Below are 23,447 nucleotides of genomic sequence, written 5' to 3'. Positions count from 1 at the left end.
TAGCAAAATCAAATCCAAGAGCGATGACTCTTCCATCGATCGGTCAAAGATTTTGACTCGTGGGCCAGCGTCTTCTTTTTAATAAAATATTAATTTTTTTATTTTATTTTAAAATTCAGATTTTTTAACATATTTTTTTGTTTCCGTTTTTTTAATATTTACTTTCAAGTCACCTCTACAATTATTTAAAATTAAATTAAAAGTTAAATCCTATAGTCAATTTGTCACATAGACAAGGATGGCAACATTTAAGGTTTACGGGGAACTTCATGGTAAATAAAAGAAAGGAATTGAGAATTTGACCATTATTATTCCAAAAAAAAATTAGTGAAAAAAATAATTTGATTATTATATTATTTTCACTAACTAATTTTTAGAATAACAATGATCAAATTCTCATTTTCTTTTCTTTTATGTTATTTTATTTTTATTTTATTTTATTTTTAGGGGTTCCAAACATACCCTTAACATACCAAATCCATCACTTTTTTTTATAGACAAGAAATGTTCCATTGTCTAAAGCCCCTAATTTCCTTGCATTTTTGTGGTGTTAGCTAGGGAAGAGTCTTCATCCCCACAAACAGCCAAGAGATAGGAAGGAGGCCTAACAAATTTGGTTAAATTGACGAATTTATTGTTGGAATGACTTGTCTTTAATATGCATATTGTGTATTCGCTAATAAATCACTCTTTTGGCGCAATGGTCAGTAACATGGTATTAGAGTGGTCTCAAGTTCGAGTCCCGCTCCCCTCGTTTGTTTCGTCCCCGCATAAGTGGGACTTTGTCTTTGGCCGTCCCCATATAGGTGGGATTGTGCATTTGTATTTGTATACGGTGTTCCCCGTGCGGGGGAGTGTTGGAATGACTTGTCTTTAATATGCATGTTACGCCTTCGCTAATAGACCGGTCTTGTGGCGCAATGGTTAGTAACATTTGTCCACCTAACCCAATTTTAATTTTAGGAAAATTTTGATTTCACTTTTATTTAACCTAGGCAGGTATATTGTATTTGGTTGTTCTACCATAGGGTCCAATCCGAGTTTTATAACACTAGTGTCAGGTACCTACAGGCTTGTGATACTTGGCTTTCATTTTAACCTTTAACTTTCGAGGTGGGCATTGGTCGGGTCAAGGTTTAGGATTTCTCCCCCGCCCATTACTTAGCATTACAGTAGGCACACGCCTTGTTGGTGCGGGCATGTCGGTTCTTGCCAAGGTGACCTATGATTCAATACAAGCTCCAACACAAGTTACAGTTTATAATTGATTTAATGCCGACATATAAATTTATCCTAACACTTATCAAAACCAAAAAACCAATTGGACTTATATGAGAGCATTGTCTATTAATTGATCAGAATTACAACAAGAAGATGTACAAAAATTGAAGATGGTACATGTCAACAAGGGAAGAGCAAGAATGAAGGTTCCCTATAAACCTTTCTATCAGAAAATGTAATTCTATTCAATTTTTTGTCACACCACATGAGCTGATCACTTGTCACTCTTCTCATCCTTAATACTCTCCCCACTAATTTGATGTCCACTTGCGCTAGAAACATTACTTGTTGCATATCATTTCCTTGATGCTTTTGAAACCTCTTCACCAGACATTGCCCAGTTCTGAGCAAATCCCTGAGCTTCTTCTCCTTCTACGTGTCAAAATATTTCTAACATTAATGACATTCATTTTGTATATTATTTCCCACTATCAAGTTTGTTATATTTTCGTAGAGAAATCACTGAACTAAGAGTGAATCGATCCACGTACCTTATGAAAATTTATCTGGACGTCGTGGAAGAGTTGCAGGTCTGAAGGATCTTGAAGCTCCTCCGTTTGAGCGCCGGAAAGTCCCCTCGGAAGCAGACCGGTTTCTTCCTTATCGGCCTTAATGAACTCGCACATGATTCGCATCGATTGCTCGATGAAGTTTACCAGCATCGAGCACGTAACCAGATCTGAGTTCTCTCTTCTCCATCTCCTCTCTTCCTTCTTATCCTTGAAACGGTCCTCTGTCGAGAGCAAACCGAAGCGTCAGCAAGCTTCTTAATGAACATGGGAACGTATTTACAGATCAATCGCAAAGACCGTCGTGGTAATTAATACCTCTGATAGTCGGAACCTGGAGAAAGTTTCGCAGCACGCAGCGGCTCTTGACGTAGTTCTGAACACGAGGACCCTCGAACTCCTCGTTCTCTAAGAACCTCTGTAGAACCACCTGGAACTGCTGGAACTCTCCCGCGACTTGGTTGTATGATCGAGTTCGAAAACTGTCGTTTGGATCGGATTCGCAGGCCTTGCCGTGCTGCCATTGCATGAACTCCCAGGAGAGGCACGTTTGGCCGACGTAGACGGTCTCTAGATCGCTTTGGAGCTCTTTTATCAGCTTCTTTGATGGGTCGTCTTCCACCTTTCGACGACGGGAGAGAAGGGATGTGAGGGACGGAACAGATGACTTCTTGGTCAATAATGTTGACTGCAGCGGATCTTTTAGTTGGAGAAAACCTGCAATTTAGAGATTATTAGCCCCTATATTAGTAAAATTTAGAGAAATGGAATACCATGCATTCAAAGGGGTACCTCCCCCCCCACAACTAATTCAACACCCACCCACCTACCCCTCTATTTCTCATTCATGTGGGATCCTCCCCCCTTGTTTCTTATTCACCTGAGACAATTATCTCCAATTTTTTTATTAATAAAGGAGACACTAGACCAAATTGAACCTGCAGCTGAGATTAGTTGAACATGGTTCAATTACAATTATAAAAAATAAATAAAAATAAAAATTATCAACCAATAAACTCAGCATAATCAATCAGGTTTTAACACAATACTAGGTCTCGACGATTTCAAGTGGTTGAACCGATCGATCCTATACGAAATTTGTAACACAAAGTTGACATCCCTAGAGACAATTAGAGTGGTCGATAGCCTGATTGGTCCATGGCATTGATGGTAATTTTTAAACCATAGGAAACTATTTTTTCTACAAACTTATAAAAATTTATTTGGGTTAATATGAAAAATTCAAAAGAAAGATTATTTAATTGGAGGTTTGAGTTTTTGACCATACTGAACCAAAGGTTGAACCGGAATGAACCAAAAACTCGGCCGGTCCGGCTATTGTGCCATTGTTAACTTTCTTCCTTCCTTGAAACTATCAACACAGACTTGTCGATACTGCTGTGGTTACTTTGAATCAAAGTAATCACATATCTGCATTGAAATTGACCTCAAAAGCTTACAAAAACTCGGTTATTCAGTACGTAATGATTGATACTAACAGGTCATAAGAGAAGAAAGCGAAGATTAAATGAATATTAATGAAGCCCATTACGATCATTAAACAGAGACCGGACGGAAAACTTTTATGTTTTTTTTTTGTTTCTGGTTTTGAATCTTTGAAGTTAAAATTGTCATGTATGCACAAAAAAAAAATAATGATAATAATGGAAGGAATAAACTGGAGAAGAAGAACAGAAGATTCGACTTACCGATAGCATACATCTTTTGATAATTCAATATGTCGAATTTTCTCATTCTCTCCCTGTAGCTCTTGTAGAACTTCTGTAGCTCGTCCATGGGATCTTCCTGCAGGAACTTCTCTTCGAACTTCCATGGTTTTAGGTCGAACATGGTTTTTGGGCTCTCAGATTCTTCTAAAATGGTGGGAAGTCCGATTGCTCTCACTTTCTTCAGTTCCATCCGCAGCTGCTCTATCAAATCCTGATGTTCCCATAAGGAATCCGAATCCGAATCCGTTGAGGACTGAAAGTTAGTTCCTTCGGCTGTCTGTGATTTGTTCTCCGGTTCTGTAGCTTGAGTTTCTGTTCTCGAATTGAAACCGTGATGAACATCTTCGGGTTCTTCAATAGTTTCGATCAATTCTGTTCGGTTTTTGGGGATGCTTAAATCTCCATCTGGGTTTTGTTCCTCGGACGGATTTGAACTGATTATCTGGTTTACAACAGCGGAAGACCCAGTTAGGGAATTGTCATCTTGATTCATATCGTCATTCAGCTCATTTAACTCTTTTTCTGAATTACACGATGTCCGCAAATGGGTATCTTTTTCTTCAAAATCGCTCGGAGTTTCCTGTTGATGGCCGGTGAAGTCTCCCTCCGTCAGAAAATAGCCTGAAATTTCCGCTCCTTGATCCCCAGCTGAAATTTCGATGAAGGAATTGAGAGACTCGAGGTCCGAATTAGAACCAAAGAAGTCTCTCTGCGACAGAAACGGAGCTTCATCAAACGCGTCTCTGTCGGCTAAATTATCAATACTCAATTCGAACAGAGAATCCTTGATCGAGACTTGATCGTCGGCAAGCGTGCCGACTTCTGGTTTCTGGGAATTTTCTTCTGTCACGTTGTTATTCGAAGGGAATTCGACACTGGGAACTGATTCTTCAGTACGAACGTTCTGTACTGATAATTCCTTTTTGAATACTTCGGCATCTTCAGAGGAAGAATCTTCTACTTCCGGATACGAGTATTCCACTCTCAAATTGAAAACTTCTGGCTGCTCGATGAAACCAACAAAATTTTTCTCGCCCAGAAATCTATACAGTTGAACATTCGTCTCGGTTGAATCGTTCTTCTCCTGGTGAACAGGCTCTTCCGACTCTTCGATTTTTCTTCTGATTTCTTCAGGACTCGAGAACTGGAACTTGAAACTGAACCTGGGAGTTTCCTTCTCTTCGAACCCATCATACTCTGTTTTCTCGAATTCAATCACCTCAGGCATGGACAAGGACTCCCTCAAATCACTTATCTCATCATTTTGGAGAAACGGTTCAAAACTGGTGTCATCTTTACCAGAACTCTTCTCTATACGAAACCTGTAAAACAATAAAATTAAACCAAGGGGCGGTGCAGACGCCATTAAAATCAGATATCAGAGAGAAAACAGAAACAACATAAAAACCTCAAAAACCCAACACGTCTTGACTGATTAAACAAACCACCCCTCACCTTAAAAAATACGTTACGATGAATCTGATGACGGCAAGTATCGAATTGAAGACGAAAAGCCAACAAGAACTAACAAACAGAACCATCTTTCTGCACAGAAGCTCGTTCAAAGAACGTCCATGCACGAAACCCCCCCGAGCATCAAACGTAAAAATCCTCCGAGTTCCCATCAATTCATTCCAGACGAGTATTTAATCTAATCCTTTTCCCTTCTGTAACAAAAACAACAAAAACAACAAAAAGAATGGGGAGAACAGTTCGAGCGAGCACTCGATTCTGATGTGGAAAAAACTCATCAGAGAACGACTCTCTACCAGTAAAAAACAGGGGAAGGGAAGAAGAATCCGGAGAAACGAACTGAGACCCAGTTGAGAGAGGTGGAAGTCTGACCTAAAAGTCGATATTAATGGTGAAGATGAAGCTAGAATTAAGGTGGGAAAAGAACATTGGAGCGACCTGGCGCTTGTCGACGCTTGCTTGCTTAGAAATTTCAGGGCTGTTATTAGTGGGATGGATAGTCGGTCAAGTGAAAAAAATCCGTTGGAAAGTCTCTGTTCTCCGGTTCAGTTTCTGCTTGTTTTCAGGGCCTAATCAGGTTGGGTAAATTTGGGAAATTACGCTAACTCACCTTCCTTCTACAAGACTATGAGCCAACATTGGAACCCCACTGACCCTTCCATGTCTCTCATTTCAGGGCACTCCCCCCATTTCACACTTTAATATATAACATAAAATGGAATTAAAGCCCTTCATTAATACAAAATTTAAAGTGGACTTTTTCGATTTTTCCAAATGTTTCCAATGACTAAAAATCAAAGATATCTTGTTTTTTTAGTGTCATGAGTTTTGACAAACCTAGTTTTTGGAGAAAGTCGGTATAATTTAATGGCTAAGTTTGAATTTAAAAGTTTCTAGAAAAAAAATCAAAATTCAAAATAAAATAGGAGGTAGGGGATGCCTTTTCTTCTTCTTTTGTTTCGACTCTGGTGTGTGGAACCTTCTTCCTTTGTATTTTGGCTCTTTCAAACACTTCTTTTCGATTTTGCAGAAAAATTATTTTCAATTTATCTAAATTAATTTTTTTTATTGATTAATATGAACCCATACAGTGTCAATTTTTTTATTTAAAAACAAATATATAAAAAACAAAAAAAATATATAAGAAGGGTATCTACCTCTTTAATATGTATCATTATATTTGGTTGTCTTTAGAAGATGTAAAAAGCCACAAAAAAAATCCTCTCACGTTCACCACCCAAAAAGAAAAGACATGGCCTTGATGTGCCCAATTTAGGTTGCAATGTGCCCTAAAAAATTAAGCCTATTTTGACATCTAAAAGCCACAACCACCCCCTTTCACTTTATTTTTTTGTATTATTAATTAATTATCTCCATCAAATTTTGCATGAGTTGAAGACGTCGACACTGACCTCATGAAAGCGTGCTTGTGTCAATAGAAAATTATAAAAAAATTATTTTAATTTAAATATTTTTTGTTTGACCAAAATATTATAGAGTTTGTTTCGATTGATTGTCAAGGAAAAAATAGTTATCCCAAATTGTTAATATACGATAAAAAAAATTAAAGAGGATACAAAAACGAGTTTATAGTGAAATTATTTTTTATACATGAAAGAATAAATAATTTCTTAGTATAAGTTAATTTTTTCTTCATTAGTGGTTCATGCATATTAAATCTTGTAGTAAAATTTAATTAATAATTGATAATGAATGTTGAGATTTTATTTTAATGATGATGTATTAGAATAATATATAATTAATACCAAAAAATATTTTGAGATAACCGACAATTTTAGGGTCAGTATCAAGAGGTCCAAACAACATGAAATGAGTCTAAACTTTGATTAGGATAATTATTCAAAAGAGTACTTTAGATTTGTATAATTGCATTAAGAATTTAAGGGGGAGGTGTTCCCTAGGACGCTTCTATGAGGCATGTAACAATTAATTAAATCACACAAACCTATAATATATCTTTTTAACCTTTTTAAATTCAAAATAAAATAATTTTTGTAATTAAGAAATAAGATATATGAGGATGGATGAGGTAGTTGGTAAGGAGGCCATGAAGGCTTGTGCAAGAGGCTCTCCATGGCGAATTTCCTGATTGAAACATCAAACATATATGTAGGCACATAAAGCCAAAATCACGCGTTACCGTTTATAGTGGCAAGAAAAAAATCTTTATAAGACAAAAGAGGGAGTTGCTTTCGGGGGTTGTGTGGAGTTTTCAATTGTTCTAATCGCTTTTAGCTTTTTTTTTTCTCTTTTTGCCCTTTTTCTTTTGGTGATCACTCAATTCATTCAATAAACATATGATTTTAGCTTTTATAAGATGTTTGATGCAGCTTACTCCATCTCTCAAATCAAATCATTTCATTGATTTTTTTTTTTCTTTTTTCAACGCGCTTGTCCAACTGTGGGGTGTTTTTCCATGAGATTGTGATTTTTTACGAAAGATTCATATATAAATTAATCCAAATAAAAGTAAATACTTCACTCGTAAATTCCGCACTGCTGCCTGGCTCAGCATTGAAAGAGTGTCACCACTGAGCCGCCATTTTTGTGGTGGGGAATTTCTGTATTAAGGAACGATTACGTGTAATATTATGGCGTTCAATTCTCCAAGTAATTTTTTATCTTTCCAGTTCTGAAGAAATCTGTCCTGCAAATCTACAAACCCCTTAAAGGGTAAATCAAGCTGAATTCAGTTTTTTGATGGCTTTCTCTGCAACTTTCTACGTTTCTCCATCTTCGAGGCTCTTTTCGTGTTCTTCTCGTCTTCCTAGTTTCCACATTCGCAAAACCCTAACTGTCAGAGCCCTTTCGTCTTCTTTGGGTATTCCCTACGTTGCTGTCCGACAGAAATCGAAGGTTCCATCAAAGGTAAGCAACTTCCATTACGTTATACCAGTTTCGTTAATTTGTATGATTGATCTATGAATTGAGAGGACGATTTGATAGGTGGGGGGAGTTTTTTTTTTTCTTTTTTTTTTTACAATTGGGTTTGTGTTTCTTTTCTTCTTGCTCGCTTATTACGTGAAGGAGTTTTGGAGATTGAATTTATAGTAAATGATCATCTTTTACCTGTGTTGACGCGTTTTAGCGCGAATTGGGAATTTTGCTGTTGAAGATTGTAGACTCTGGTTAGTTTTACTCTTAAGCTTTTGCGTGGGGACCTCTGAAATGCATAGCATTGGATCTGGAATGATCATGTTTTTTTATATAGTTATTTTTTATATGCAAGCATTCGACGTTTGGCTCAGCGTTGATGGTAATGTAGTTGTGAATAAGTTTTACCAAGAATGGCTAGAACTTCTAGCCACATCTATCTTTGTCGTTGTGAATAAGTTTTACCAAGAATGGCTAGAACTTCTAGCCACATCTATCTTTGTAGTTATGAATAAGTTTTACCAAGAATGGTTAGAACTTCTAGCCTCATCTATCTTTGTAGTTGTAGTTGGTATCTTTGGAGTTTAAAGTAAGTCCTTGTTCTCTATGTTTTTTTGGGGAGGGGGGGGGGGTTGTGCAATGAGGGAAAGTCAGATGCCCAGAACGACTTTCTCATATGCATTGTAGTTGGAATACGGAAGTTAGATGTTTTCAGACCAAATGTTATAGCTTACTTTCCTAATAAGTAGGGGTGGCATCGAGTCGAGCCAAGGTCAAACCTGTATAGGTTTGAGCTTGGCTTGACCTTAAAACTTGAAGCCTGAGCTCGACTCAAGCCTTAAATTGAACTCAAGCTTGAGCTCAAAATTTTTAAATGAGTTCAAACTTGAATGTGAGCCAGGTTCGAGCTCAACATACATTTAAAACTACAAAAATGAAAATTACAAAAATATATAAAGAGTATCGTGATGAACCTAATTGAACTGCAAGTTATCATAGAGGAGTCCAAAACTTTGCAATAGATAATACTAATGCATTATAACCAGCTTAAAATAGACCTAAAAGAAAGAGCAAACACCTCCATCAATAGTGTTTATTCCATTGGCAAACAATAACATTAGATGTTGAAAGACCCAAAAGGGCTGAATGATCGATTGTCTTTGAGGTAAATAAGAGCAACTATCAACCAACTAAAGAGGAAATTGACAAGAGCAATTAGAGTAAAAGGTATTTTTATACACAAATCTATGCTAATGAGTCGTCTGACGGCTTAACAAGTCAAGCTTAGAAAATTTTGAGTTTGGTTTGTTATACTTAACGAGCCTTATTTCAAGTTTGAACTCAAGCCAATCTCAAGTAAAAAATGAACTGAGCTAAGCTCGAACAGTTTGCGAGCTGGATTGACTCGGTGCCTCCCCTACTATTAAGTATCCGAATGTGATTCCCATCTCTTTGATTGTGAAATACGACTAAGGGCTGAAAAACAAGTCCTTGACTCAAGTCTTGTTTGTGTTTAGTGGGTTACTTACTTTCTTTATAGCTTATGAAAGTAAATTTTTCCAATTGAAATTCTTAAGACATTTGGATAGGTTGACTGGATGGACATTAGCCATCTTTCTTAGTATTCAGATGGGTTTTGGGATTAGTTTATTTGGTTAAAAATTTGTATACAGTCTGCCCTTCTCTCTCTCTCACACACACAAATTTGTACTCATCTTACATTTGTTTGGGGCTTCCAGACTGGCAGCTGGCAATGGAGATATCAAGATAATTCTGTTAACGTCTATTATGAAGAATATGAAGCAGAAACCCCCATCAATAACAAGATCAAGAATGTCCTTATGATACCCACAATTTCAGATGTTAGCACCGTTGAAGAGTGGAGGACGGTTGCTCAAGATATTGCTATGCGGAATGGGGAAGTGAACTGGCAGACCACTATTGTTGATTGGCCAGGTCTGGGTTATTCAGATAGACCATCTATTGATTACAATGCTGATGTCATGGAGAAGTTCTTGGTTGAATTTATAAATGCATCAAATGGTCCTTTGATCCAGTCAGGTGTGTTGAGTACTCCTTTTTTTGGTTTGGGACTCTTGAAGAACTTTCTTATGACACTCATATGGGTGCATAACCTGGTAATTGATTCAATCTGTTCTGCCCTCCAATTTGCATCTGTGAGGTTTTTTGAGGTTGAAGTCATGAAGCCTGAATTAAGTCGCATCTGAAGTATTCAGCATAAGTTGAGATTGTGTGAGTGGATTGAATTCTATAAGTTGGGGGAAAAGAGTTTGAAACCCAAAAATAATTGAACTAACCCATAATTATTTGCAAATCTATCAGGTAATGATGTGGTAGTTATTGCTGGAGGGCATGCTGCAACTATAGCACTCCGTGCAGCAAAAAAGGGTCTGGTTAAGCCATCTGCACTTGCAGCTGTTGCTCCAACATGGGCTGGCCCCCTTCCAATTGTTTTTGGTCGAAACTCGGACATGGAAACAAGGTATATGAATTGCTTTACAAACTTCTCCTTTTTTAGGAATTTGTTCTTGCATCTCTATTCATCATATTTTCCCTGATTAAGGTTTCTCATTTGACAGGTATGGACTACTGAGAGGTGCCTTAAGAACCCCTGCTGTGGGATGGATGATGTATAATGTTCTTGTCAGCAATGAAAAAGCCATTCAATCCCAATATAAATCCCATGTTTATGCAGATCCTCAGAATGTAACACCCAGCATTATTGAGAATCGCTACGCTCTGACAAAACGAAAGGGGGCTAGATTTGTGCCTGCAGCTTTTTTAACAGGCCTTCTTGACCCTGTCAAGTCCCGGGAAGAGTTCCTTGATCTATTTGCAAGTATGGACGAGAAGGTGCCCATTTTGGTGGTTTCCACTTCAGGCGCACCAAAAAGATCAAAAGCTGAGATGGAGGCTCTTAGAGGGGCCAAAGGGGTCAGCAAGTTCGTTGAGGTGCCCGGGGCTCTTCTTCCACAGGAGGAGTATCCCGAAATCGTTGCAGAGGAGCTCTACAAGTTCTTGCAGGAGATACCTTTCTGAAGTCGCTGAGACCTTTTTGGCCCCTAATCATGTTTCCACTCAACCTTTAACAGTTGGGAGTTACAGAGAACAATGATTATTTTAAGTTGCGTACCCGTGACTGACTGTTTGCTGATGTTATAAACTCTCTTGGTTAATCATCTCCCAAACCGGAACCATGTCTCAGTAAACAGCTCCAGCTCTTTTTCGATCTTCAATATATAGTCACATACGAATCTCCCAATTTTGATTCTCCACCCATGAACATATTGATTGTTCCTCTCAGGCGAAGGAAGAGAGCCTCATCGGAATTTACTCTCCGAGTTGCATTCCAGTCGGTCGAAATAGTCCACGGCCAGATTGCTTTGTTATTCTGCAGCATTTACGGCGATAAACCTTCCTCGCGATACTAGGAATTCAAAGCATCTACTTGTGAATAGTTTACTCGAAATCAGCAAACAAAAAAAGGCTAATGAGCAGCAGCTTGCAGCTCTGCTTATCCCTCTTGCGAAATTGTAGAACTATTGGGGGCCTTAATCAGATTCACTCTCGTACACTGAAAGCTGGGCTGGATCAAAATCCTTTACTCGTTGGACAGCTTCTTCTCTCTGCAGTGACAGTGTCCGACGCCATTGATTTTGCACTTTCGTTGTTCGCCGAAATTGCATCTCCAGATGTCTTCATGCGCAATACCCTCATTCGTGGCTTTTCAGAATCCGGGTCCCCCCATGAGGCTCTCCTGATGTACACCCAAATGCGGCATCAATCCGTTGTCCCTGACAGCTTCTCATTTGCCTTCCTTTTCAAAGCCGCCGCAAATATGAAGTCCCTGGACGCCGGAACCCAGCTCCATTGCCAAGCTCTCCTCTTCGGGCTTGACACCCATCTCTTTGTTCGGACGACGCTCATAAGCACATATGCAGAAGCTGAAGATCTAACGTCGGCACAGAGGGCTTTTGATGAGACAGAGGAACCGAATGTTGTTACCTGGAATGCAATAGTTACTGCCTATTTCAGATGCAGCGATCTAGTGGGTGCTGATCAGATGTTCAATAAGATGCCGGTTAGAGATCTTACGTCATGGAATATAATGCTAGCAGGGTACACAAAAGCCGGTGAGCTTGAAGTTGCTCGGAGATTATTTAACGAGATGCCTGACACAGACTCGATCTCTTGGAGTACGATGATTGTTGGATTTGCCCATAATGGTTGTTTAGATGAAGCTTTCTATTTTTTCCGAGAGTCACAGAGGATGGGGATGGGGTACAATGAGGTGAGCTTGACAGGAATTCTTTCAGTATCTGCACAGGTTGGGGCTTTCATGTCCGGAAAAGTCTTACATGGGTATATAGTGAAGGCGGGACTTAACCATGTTATGCCTGTAACCAACGCTCTGTTGGACGTGTATGCCAAATGTGGAGATACAGAGATGGCCAGGGGGGTTTTTTATCAGATGATGGAGAACAAGTCTGTCATTTCATGGTCAATCATGATGGCTGCACTGGCAATGCAGGGTCAGGCTGAAGAAGTGCAGGAACTTTTTGCTGAGATGGAGAAGTCTGAAATTAGGCCTGATGGGGTTACTTTTGTTTCAATGTTATATGCTTGTAGCCATGCTGGTTTGATCGATCAAGCTTGCGGGTATTTCCATAAAATGAAGGAGTCTTATGAGCTCGAACCATCCATTGAGCATTATGGGTGTATGGTGGATCTGTACAGTCGTGCCGGCCTACTCAACCAAGCCTATGAATTTATAACTGATATGCCTATTGAACCCAATGAAATCATCTGGAGGACCCTGCTTGGAGCTTGTAGTATCCATGGTGAGCTCAAGTTGGCAGAGGAAGCAAGAAAAAAACTGTCCGAGCTTGATCCTGATAATTCCAGCGATTATATTCTGCTCTCTAACATATACGCTATTGCAGGGAAGTGGAATGATGTTGCCGTGGTAAGGAGATCCATGGTTAACAGGAATATTAACAAAACACCTGGTTGGAGTACTATTGAAGTTGACAAAGTTGTGCATAAATTTGTGGCTGGGGACAGAGAGAGTGAAGTGGCCAACGTAGCCCACAGTAAGCTAGCTGAGATCATGTCAGCGTTGAGGACTGCAGGTTATGTGCCGGAGACGAGAAGTGTTTTGCATGATATAGAGGACGAGGACAAGGAAGATTCCGTTTCTCAGCACAGTGAGAAGCTTGCCGTTGCTTTTGGTCTGGCCAAGGTGTGCCAAGGAACTGTAATAAGGATCGTGAAGAATTTGAGAGTGTGCAGGGATTGCCATACTGTGATGAAATTGATATCAAAGGTTTATCACAGGGAGATATTGTTAAGGGATCGCAGCCGATTTCATTCACTCAAAGATGGGTCTTGTTCTTGTAAAGATTACTGGTGATTATCTGCTGTTGAATTATTTTCAATAATAAAGGAAGATTGGTTGAGTTATCTACATAAAGATAAATACCAGCCTTACGAACAGGAAATATGTTTTACCAGAGCCACATAGCCTGAAGCAACAGTTGAAGCTGAGGAACTAATTCTCTTTAGTTCACCAACCTAACCTGGCAATTTCCAATCAAAGGGTGAACCCTTTATTCCAATGAAAGAATCCGAATAAAAACTCTTTTTTACTTTGCTGTTAACAAGGCTGAGTGTCTCAGGCCGATCTTTTTTGTATCATGAAAGGGATACTTGGGAGTTTCTCCTCTGTTTCTGCCGATTTCAGGGTTTTCAGAGAACTGTTAGTAAACGGCTTATTTCTCTAGAGTAATTTTTCCACGACTCAAAATGTGAAATTCAGGAAGAAGTTTCTGTCTGAAATCAGAATCATAACAAGGAAATTTTCCCAAATGGCCACCAGTAATATTATCAACGACACAAATTTATAATGACGAATCAATCAAATCCAAATATTTACATGCAGTATGAATCTAAAGCAAATAAATTCACCAAAATATTTACATAAAAGACTGATCATCTAAGAACTTCACGATTTGAAAATGTCTCTTATTTAATCTAATTTTTTAAAAATTGCTTCACGCCTTAGTTTTCAAGGCAAAGGAGTGAACGGAACACCTCATAAAAACGAAATACAGAACGACGAAGTAGGGGATATAATTTCTATCATTTATTGATCAACGGACAGTCTATATAAATAGAGTAATACATAACTGAAAGAACTGTTAAAAAATAGGCACGATACAACGTGCAAAAACAATCCTACTTAAGGCACAATCGGCACGATACAACGTGCAAAAACAAACTGAAACATAACTTACGACACTCCTAAAAATTAGGATAACTAGTCTTAATATTCTTCGGACCTCAAAAAATTTTCTATGAACATGCTCCAATGTTCATAGTGACCATCAAAGCGTCGTGGAATGACTGGCTGTATAAAATTTTCAAAAGCCATCAATTTCACCTTTCCTGAACTTAGGTCGTTCTCAGGTTCAGCTGAAACGACTCTGGGAAAAAAATCTGGGCCTAAGTCGAGTCGTAATCAACTCCATTGTCCACCCACTGACTGCTATGAGGTAATCACTGTTCTATGAACTAGCCTCGGACTATGCCCTCCAGGCAATTCGGTTCAAATTGCGCTGACTAATGAAACAATACCATGCTTCATCAAACGGGACGGAGAGGAGAAAAAAATACCAGATACCAATGGTACCGACGGTGGCAACGGCAACGGCAATGGCGAGGAAGGTCTGCGGCAACGGCGACTCTGATTTCTTCAGCGACGGGTTCCGAAATTTAAGCTCTGTTTCTTTAGCGATGGGTTCCGAAATTTTTTCGGCTCTGTTTCTTCAACGATGAGAGGTCTCGCTCTGATTTTCGAGATTGTTCCGAATTTATTTTTTTCGACTCTGGAGGGGTCTTGCTCTCTCCTTTCTCCTTCAATGGTTGCGGCGCATGAAAAAAAACGAGAGATAATCAAACGGAACACGAAGGCTACGACTGTGTCATCACCGAATAGAATTTTCCTCCGAGAGGCTAAACAAGCTCTTATACATCGATAAAAATGAAATACAGAACGACGAAGTAGAGGATATAATTTCTATCATTAATTGATAAACAAACAGTTTATATAAATAGATTAATACATAATCGAAAGAACTGATGAAAAATTGGCACGATACAACGTGCATAAAGAAACTGAAACATAACTTACTACACTTCTAAAAACTAGGACAACTAGTCTTAATATTCTTTGGACCTCAAAAAATTTTCCATGCTCCAATGGTAATGTGACCATCAAAACGTGGAATGGCTGGCTATATAAAATTTTCAGAAGCCATCAATTTCACCTTTCCTGAACTTAGGTCGCTCTCAGGTTCAGCTGAAAGACACAGGGAAAAAAAATTTGGGCCTAAGTCGAGTCGTAATCAACTCTGTTGTCCACATTGCTGTGAGGTAATCATTGTTCTATGAACTAGCCTCGCATTGTGCCCTCCAGGCAATTTGGTTCAAATTGCGCTAACTAATCAAACAATACCATGCTTCATCAAACGGGACAGAGAGGAGAAAAAAAATACCAGATATCGATGGTACCGACGGTGGCAACGACAACGACGACTCTGATTTGCGACTCTGATTTTTGGATTTCTTCTCGAATGGAGATTTGTGACTCTGATTTCTTTAGCGACGGTTCCAAAATTTTTGGCTCTGTTTCTTCTGCGATGGGTTCCAAAATTTTTTCGGCTCTGTTTCTTCAGCGACGAGAGGTATCGCTCTGATTTTCGGGATCGTTCCGATTTTTTTTTTGACTCTGGAGTGGTCTCGCTCTCTCCTTTCTCCTTCTATGGCTGCAACGCAAGAAAAAAAATGAGAGATAATCAAATGGAAGACGAAGGCTACGACTGTGTCGTCACCGAACAAAATTTTCCTCTGAGTGACTAATCAAGCTCTGATATCACTGATAAAAATGAAAAACAGAACAACGAAGTAGAGGATATAGTTTCTATCATTCATTGATAAACAAACAGTCTATATAAATAGACTAATATATAACCAAAAGAAATGATGAAAAATAGGCACGATACAACGTTCAAAAACAAAACTCCTACTTAAGGCACGATAGACACAATACAATGTGCAAAAACAAATTGAAACATAACTTAAGACACTCCTAAAAACTAGGACAACTAGTCTTAATATTCTTTTGACCTCAAAAATTTTTCCATGAGCATGCTCCATTGGTAATGTGACCATCAAAGTGTGAAATGGTTGGCTGTATAAAATTTTCAGAAGCCATCAATTTCACCTTTCCTGAACTTAGGTCGCTCTCAGGTTCAACTAAAACGACACGGGGAAAAAAAATCTGGGCCTAAGTCGAGTCGTAATCAACTTCGTTGTCCACCCACTGTTGTGAGGTAATCAATGTTCTATGAACTAGCCTCGCACTGTGCCCTCCAGGCAATTCGGTTCAAATTGCGCTGACTAATCAAACAATACCATGCTTCATCAAACGGGACGGAGAGGAGAAAAAAAATACCAGATACTGATGGTACCGACGGTGGCAACGGCAACGGCGAGGAAGGTCTGCGGCAAAGACGACTCTAATTTCCGGATTTCTTCTCGAATGGAGATTTGCAACTCTGATTTCTTCAACGACGGGTTCTGAAATTTTTGGCTCTGTTTTTTCAGCGATGGGTTCCAAAATTTTTTCGGCTTTGTTTCTTTAGCGACGAGAGGTCTCGCTTTGATTTTCGGGATCATTTCGAAAAATTTTTAGAGCTCTGATTTTCGGGATCATTCAATTTTTTTTTCCGACTCTGTAGAGGTCTCTCTCTGTCCTTTCTACTTCTATGGCTGCAACACAAGAAAAAAAATGAGAGATAATAAAAAAGAAGACGAAGGCTACGATTGCGGCTGTGTCGTCACCGAACAGAATTTTCCTCCAAGTGGCTAATCAAGCTCTAATACCAGTGATAAAAACGAAATACAGAACGACGAAGTAGAGGATATAATTTCTATCATTCATTGATAAACAAACAGTCTATATAAATAGACTAATACATAACTGAAATAACTGATGAAAAATAGGCACGATACAACGTGCAAAAACAAAACTCCTACTTAAGGCACGATAGGCGCGATACAACGTGCAAAAACAAACTGAAACTTCACTTACGACACTCCTAAAGACTAGGACAACTAGTCTTAATTTAGAAATTAATAATTTACTCAACACACCCAGAGATGGCAGCTATTGAGCTCCATAAATGAAGGCAGCGATTGTATACTTTTCAACTTCAGCTCCCGTTGTTATGACCTTATACCCTAGCCATACCGCTCTGCGACTGGTATCTGCTTCTGGACCCTGATTTCCAAAATCACGATATGTAACTGTTTGATCAAATTCAGGATGTCCTATCCATTCTTCCCACCCTGATGGATCGACCAGTTTATCAATGGAGCACTGCATGACTACAGTCATGGAGAACTGCTTCCAGGGTCTTCCCAGGTACGTCTTCACATCGCCGAGATCCTTAGCGGCAGCAATGATGCAATGGTGGAGAACCGTACTAGTTTTTGAGGCCTGGTCAGACTTTCCTTGAGCAGTGATTTTGTTTAAATGATTTCCTCCTGGCTTGAGGACATTTATGTTGCAGTCCTGAAACTAAGCAGCTGCATTGCCGAAGATGAAATCTATGGTGCCGTAGATGTGGCATTCGTTGTAGAATTTACGGTTGAGTTTGGTGGAGACTGAGTAAAAAATAAGATTTCAATTGTGTTGTATTGCTATTCACATCGTCTGGTTTAAATAGCCATTTTATAGATTGTAATAATTTACACATGGAAAGCTTAAGAGTAATTACAATGATTACACGATTATATGGATTACAGGATATTCTAATAAGGAAAAAATATATATTCTGTATAAGGGAAGAAATCTCAATACTCCCCCTCAAGTTGGTGCATAGATATCACTCATGTTTAACTTATCAAGACAATTATAAAAGCTCGGTAAGACACTGCCTTGGTCAACACATCAACAAGCTGATCTTGAGACCGAACATGAGAGACTTCAATGATTTTTACTTCTAACTTTTCCTTGATAAAGTACCTATCAACCTCAACATGTTTAGTTCTATCATGTTAGACTGGGTTTTGGGCAATATCACATGTTGCCTTACTATCACAGTATAATTTCATATGATTTGTCTGCTCAATGTGTAGTTCTTGTATCAAATTCTTGATCCATAATAATTCACATATTGCCTTGACCATTTCCTTGTATTCGGCTTCAGCTGATGATCGTGCCACTACCTCTTGTTTCTTACTTCTCCAAGTGACCAAAATTTTACCTAAAAATGTAAAGTATCCAAATGTAGAACGTCGATCTTCTATTGACCCTGCCCAATCGGCATCGGTATAACCTTCAATTTTCAAGTCGATTCCCTTTTTAAATAAAATTCTTTTCCCTGGAGATGATTTTAAGTAACACAAAATAATGTTGACGACATTCATATGTTCTTCACTTGGAGAATGCATAAATTGGCTAACAACACTTAGTACATAAACTAAATTTAATCAAGTATGTGCAACATACATTAACCTCTCAACTAGTCTTGATAACGTTCCTTGTTAGCAGGGACTTGATATGAATGTGTTCCTAGTTTCAGATTTTCTTCCATGGGAGTACTGACTGGACTACATGTTGTCATACTAGTTTCTTTCAACAAAACCAAAACATATTTTCGTTGAGATAGAAAAATTCCTTCCTTCAATCTTGACACTTCAATACCAAGAACGTATTTTAAGTAACCAAGATCTTTCATTTCAAACTCTCTGGCAAGATGACTTTGCAATGTTTTATTTTCTTATGGATTATTCCCAGTTACTATCATATCATCGACATACACAATAAGAGTTGTGATTGCTTCCTTGTTAGATTTAAGGAAGAGAGTATGAGCTGAGTTATTTTGCTTGTATCTGATAGACTTCATAAAATTGGTGAACCTTCCAAACCACGCCCTCGAGAATTGTTTTAAACCATATAGGGACTTCTTAGTTTACATACTTGTTTGCATCATTTGGTTTGCATAATACATCCAATAGGTAATTCCATATATACTTCTTCTTGGAGATTTTCAAGCAAAAATGCATTTTTAACATCAAATAGATATAAGGGCCAATCACGATTCACAACCAGAGATAGTAGAATTCGAACAGTATTGATCTTGGCCATTGGTACAAATGTCCATGTAATTAATCTTGTAGGTTTGAGTATATCATTTGGCGACAAGCCTTGCTTTGAACCTTTCAATGGTGTCATCGGCTTTATATTTAATGGTAAATACCCACCTGCATCTGACTGGTGTCTTTCCTATAGGTAAGTCAACTACTTCCCATGTTGAATTATTTTGGAGGGACCTCATTTCTTTATTCATAACTTCTTTCCACGTAAGATCTTTCAAGACTTCCTGCACACTATTAGGAATAAATATAGCAAATAATTGATTGACAAATACTTCATTTTCCTTTCACAATCTATGGTAAAATACAAAATTATGCATGGGATACTGAGATTTAGAGGTGAGAAGAGGTTCATAATTAACTATAGGTTTTCCTTTTATAGTTCGATGAGGTAGCACTCATAGTTGAGTTTCAGAACTTACCTGAGGCTCATACATAGACTCGGACTCAGAAAACAATTGTTCCACCGGTACATTATGAAGGGGGGAAGTCGTCGGCTGAGATTCTGGTTGCACCACTTCCATCTAGTCTTGACTGTTTCTATCCAGTGAATCATACTCACTTGTATCATTTTGATATTCACTATTATAATCTGAATATTTACCACTTGTAGTATCCAAGGTGTCCAAATGATGATTAAGGGTCTGCAAATCAATCTTTTTCTCCCCTTGAATTGAAGACTCGGGAGTGGAATAATACATATTATCTTCGTGAAATACCACATCAAGAGTGACATACAATTTGCGAGAGGGAGGATGATAACAACGATAGCCTTTCTGATGTTGAGCATAACTAACAACGACACACTTGAGAGCTTGGGGTTCCAATTTATTTTTAAATGGCTTACGGAGATGAACAAAGGCTACACATCCCAAAACTTTAGGTGGCAGATTCGGCACAACATGTGAACTTACGGTTTCATGAAGAACACTCAAGGGAGTCTGAAATTGTGACACACTCGAGGGTATTCAGTTGATAAGATAAGCTGCAGTTGTGATGGTTTCACCCCAGTAACTAGCCGACATATGAACTTCAAACAAGGAAGTACAAACAACCTCAAGAAGGTGGCAGTCTTTCGCTCTACAACCCCATTTTGCTAAGGGGTGTACGGACAAGTAATTTGATGAGTAATACCATGATGATCTAAATGTTCTTTCAAACCTTGCTTAACAAATTCTCCACCATTGTCACTGCAGAAAGTTTGTATTGTAGAATGGTATTGAGAGGTTATCATTATTTGAAATTGTTTGAACAACAAACTAACTTCACTATTTGATTTCATTAAGCAAATCCAAGTCATACGGGTGTGATTATCAATAAAGATATAAACCACCGTTTATCACTAAGAGGCTATGTTTGCTAGACTCCATACATCAAAGTGGATAATCATAAAAGGTGCTAGACTCCTATTCATGCTTATTTGAAATGGTACACAATGATTTTTAGCCAATTTACATATATCACACTTAAAATCTGAAACAGATAATCAAGAAAAGAGTTTTGGAAATAATTTATTTAAATAAACAAAGGATGAGAGACCCAACCATTTATGTCATGACTAAATATCAGAACCTACAAATTTATTCATGGAGAATGCTTGAGCTAGCTGATGAGAGTTTTCTGGCATCAGATCTAGGTAATAGAGCTTCCCCCTTCTAGTAGCATAACTAATTAGTTTTCGAGTTCGAATGTCCTTAAAAACACAAAGATTAGGCAAAAAAATCACAATACAATGCAAAGTGAGTGTTATTTCAGCTACTAATAATAAATTATGATTCAGGGTTGGAACAACTAATACAAAATCAAAACTCAGATTTTCAGTGAGGGTGATGGAACCTTCTCCAATAACGTGAGAGGGAGTACCAATTGTTGTGGATACAATATGCTGTTCAGATGGTTTCATAAATTGAACATGATGATTGTCAAAGGTCATATGATCAGTAGCACCTGAATCAATTATCTATTCACTATTTCTAATAGGAGCAGAGGTATTATGAACTTTACCAGATGTAGCAATTAAAACTCATGCATCCTCAGTCGTGTTGGAGGTGGAGGGTTCTGCTATTGCAATTGAAGCATGATTATTTGGTTTAAAGTTCCGTTTGCGAGGTGCTTTGGTAGGATCCCACCATTCTGGATACCCAATAAGTTCATAACATCGTGATTTTGCATGCCTAGTCTCACCACAGTGAGTACAAATATGTTCTAACTTTGCTGATCCAATCTCATAGCTGCGATTTTGAGCTCTCGATGTCCGATTTTGATCACTAGTAGGACTAGTTGGTCAAGCTATTTTAGGCTTAGCTCAACGTGCCACTATTGCAGATGACTCAACACGATCAATTTCACCATTTAAAGTAGTTCTGGGAATAGAGTCACGACGTACATAAGCATAAGCTTCTTCAAGATCCAATATCAGGTCCTTTTTGAGAATCTCGCCTCAGATTTGTTCAAATTCTGCATCCAATCTATTTAAGAAAAAATGTGCACACACAATCTTTCAATAGATTTTCTATATGCGATGACATCATCAGGATCTTTTATTAAAATCCTATCACGATGATCAAGTTCTTGGAAAATTTCCACAAGATCACCATAATACGTTGATAGAGAGCGGCCAGTCTGTTTGGTAGAGAAAGCTCTCTGATTCAATGAAAGCTTTGGCCAAAGCTTTCCAGATTTCACGTGCGATGTGTAGTTAAATATATCGCTTCATAATATGCGGTGACATAGAGGTTAGCAACCACCCCTTGACCTTTTGATTTTCAGTATACCACTTCGTATCGGAAGCATCAGTTTCTTGTGGGATTGGTATTTTTTCTATAATATATTCAAGCTTTTCACGTCCTGTAATTTGTATATCCATGATCTGGGACCATACATCGTAGTTAACTTTTGAAAGAATGATGTTGGTTGTAAAACTAGAGTTTTCGGATTGAATATGAATAATCAGTATTGATTCCTTCGACATGATGTAGGAAGATTGACGGTGATAAGAATAAAATAAAACACCCAAAGAACTGGTCTAGTTCACTTCCTGTAGCTGGATTGACCCGGTTTGGGTCTCTGATTCTGGTCCGGTCCGAGAACTGAGCTGGTCTGTTTCTTTTTGCTGTTTTGGGTTTCTAATTCTGGTTCTGTATGGGAATTGGTCCGGTCTGCCATTGGGTTGACCCAACTTGGATTTTGGTCCGCTTCGAGTTTCGATCACTCGACAGAAAAATAATTAAACAGTATCTAAGTTATCAAATATAAAATCTCGAGCGCACCTTCTTCTTTTTTGCCGGAATGTTGGAGTAGGTCGCTGGAAGGCCAAGTGGTGGCTCTGTTGCAATTCATCGGCGACTTTCGGAAGTCTCGCCTGAGTTTCGGTGACGGCTCTTCTATTTATGGCGACTACCGAGAGGAAATAAGAAAAAAAACTATGGTACCTTTTTCTTCTCTGTTGGGACTGTTGATGCGGGTCCCTAGAAGGCCGAACGTTGGCTCGGCTGCAATCACCGACATCTTTCGGATGTTCCGCCATAGTAGGGTGACAACGACACTTGTCATGGTGACGATCGAGATGAATACTGGAGCATTGAACAGTGTTGTTCATGGCAACTACAATGCGAAACTGCTCTGTTCTTTGGCGACTAGAACTTCTTCGTCGGGACCATTGATGCGGGTTGTTAGAAGGCCGATCAGTGGCTCGGCTGCAGTCGTCGGCGACTTTCGAAAGTTCCATCGGAGTAGGGTCATGACAGTGCTTCTCACCGTGACGACCGAGATAAATACAGGAGCACTTAACAGTGCTATTACAGAGTAGAAAAACAAAGAGCTGCTACTTTGTTCTTCGGCGACTGGAAGGAGAAGGAAAATGATTTTCCAGCTCTGATACCGAGTAAGAAATAAGATTTCAATTTTGTGTAGTATTGCTATTCACATCGTCTAGCTTAAAAAACCATTTTACATATTGTAATAATCTACACATGGAAAGTTTGAGAGTAATTACAGTGATTATATGGATTACCGAATATTCTAACAAAGAATATATATTCTGTATAAGCGAAAAAATCTCAACAGACAGTGTAGTGGAACCCCCGGAATTCACAATTGAAGAACGCTGATCGATCCGAAGCTCACATCACGAGGAACCCATCTATGTGCACCACTACACATTTAGAGAAGAGCAATTAGAATGAAAAAAAACCCATATAAATTATTGGGTTTTTTACCAAAATACCAGTTTAAAAAACCTTATTTATGACAACAACGATGCCATCAACTTATTTGCAAAACTACCGAACTTTGACCGGTCCACTATACATGTGGA

At 38.6% G+C, this 23,447-nt stretch overlaps 4 protein-coding genes across 5 annotated transcripts; 2 read left to right on the top strand and 2 right to left on the bottom strand.

Annotated features, from left to right (window-relative positions):
* Positions 1-1,362: 1,362 nt before the first annotated feature.
* LOC137937081 (uncharacterized) lies at positions 1,363-5,276 on the bottom strand. The gene is made up of 5 exons (XM_068782130.1): positions 4,976-5,276; positions 3,500-4,842; positions 2,109-2,507; positions 1,773-2,014; positions 1,363-1,653 (listed from the first exon to the last, which is right to left on the bottom strand). The coding sequence occupies exons 1-5, from the start codon at positions 5,143-5,145 to the stop codon at positions 1,402-1,404; spliced, it is 2,406 nt and encodes an 801-aa protein (XP_068638231.1). The 5' UTR covers positions 5,146-5,276; the 3' UTR covers positions 1,363-1,401.
* Positions 5,277-7,431: 2,155 nt separating this feature from the next.
* Positions 7,432-11,145, top strand: LOC137936981 (uncharacterized). Of its 2 annotated transcripts, none has more exons than XM_068781972.1 (4): positions 7,432-7,882; positions 9,628-9,844; positions 10,232-10,391; positions 10,489-11,145. In XM_068781972.1, exons 1-4 carry the CDS (start codon positions 7,715-7,717, stop codon positions 10,946-10,948), a joined length of 1,005 nt encoding a protein of 334 aa, XP_068638073.1. In that variant the 5' UTR covers positions 7,432-7,714; the 3' UTR covers positions 10,949-11,145. The 2 variants fall into 2 exon arrangements, with proteins under 2 accessions (XP_068638073.1, XP_068638072.1); XM_068781971.1 differs by having other exon boundaries at positions 9,628-9,949.
* A 220-nt stretch (positions 11,146-11,365) lies between these two features.
* On the top strand, positions 11,366-13,617 carry LOC137937758 (pentatricopeptide repeat-containing protein At1g74630-like). The gene has a single exon (XM_068782913.1). The coding sequence runs from the start codon at positions 11,400-11,402 to the stop codon at positions 13,320-13,322; it is 1,923 nt and encodes a 640-aa protein (XP_068639014.1). The 5' UTR covers positions 11,366-11,399; the 3' UTR covers positions 13,323-13,617.
* Positions 13,618-17,138: 3,521 nt separating this feature from the next.
* On the bottom strand, positions 17,139-19,656 carry LOC137937228 (pectinesterase/pectinesterase inhibitor 3-like). Its single transcript, XM_068782316.1, has 2 exons — positions 19,555-19,656; positions 17,139-17,522 (listed from the first exon to the last, which is right to left on the bottom strand). The coding sequence occupies exons 1-2, from the start codon at positions 19,654-19,656 to the stop codon at positions 17,139-17,141; spliced, it is 486 nt and encodes a 161-aa protein (XP_068638417.1).
* Between the last annotated feature and the right edge of the window lie 3,791 nt (positions 19,657-23,447).

Source organism: Aristolochia californica, unplaced genomic scaffold (assembly GCF_029961685.1).
Source record: "Aristolochia californica isolate CCGP_79_NKW_82.1479 unplaced genomic scaffold, dmAriCali1.0.hap1 SCAF_7, whole genome shotgun sequence".
NCBI lineage: Eukaryota > Viridiplantae > Streptophyta > Magnoliopsida > Piperales > Aristolochiaceae > Aristolochia > Aristolochia californica.
Note: the sequence above shows the minus strand (reverse complement) of the source record. Positions and strands in the feature narration are given on the sequence as shown.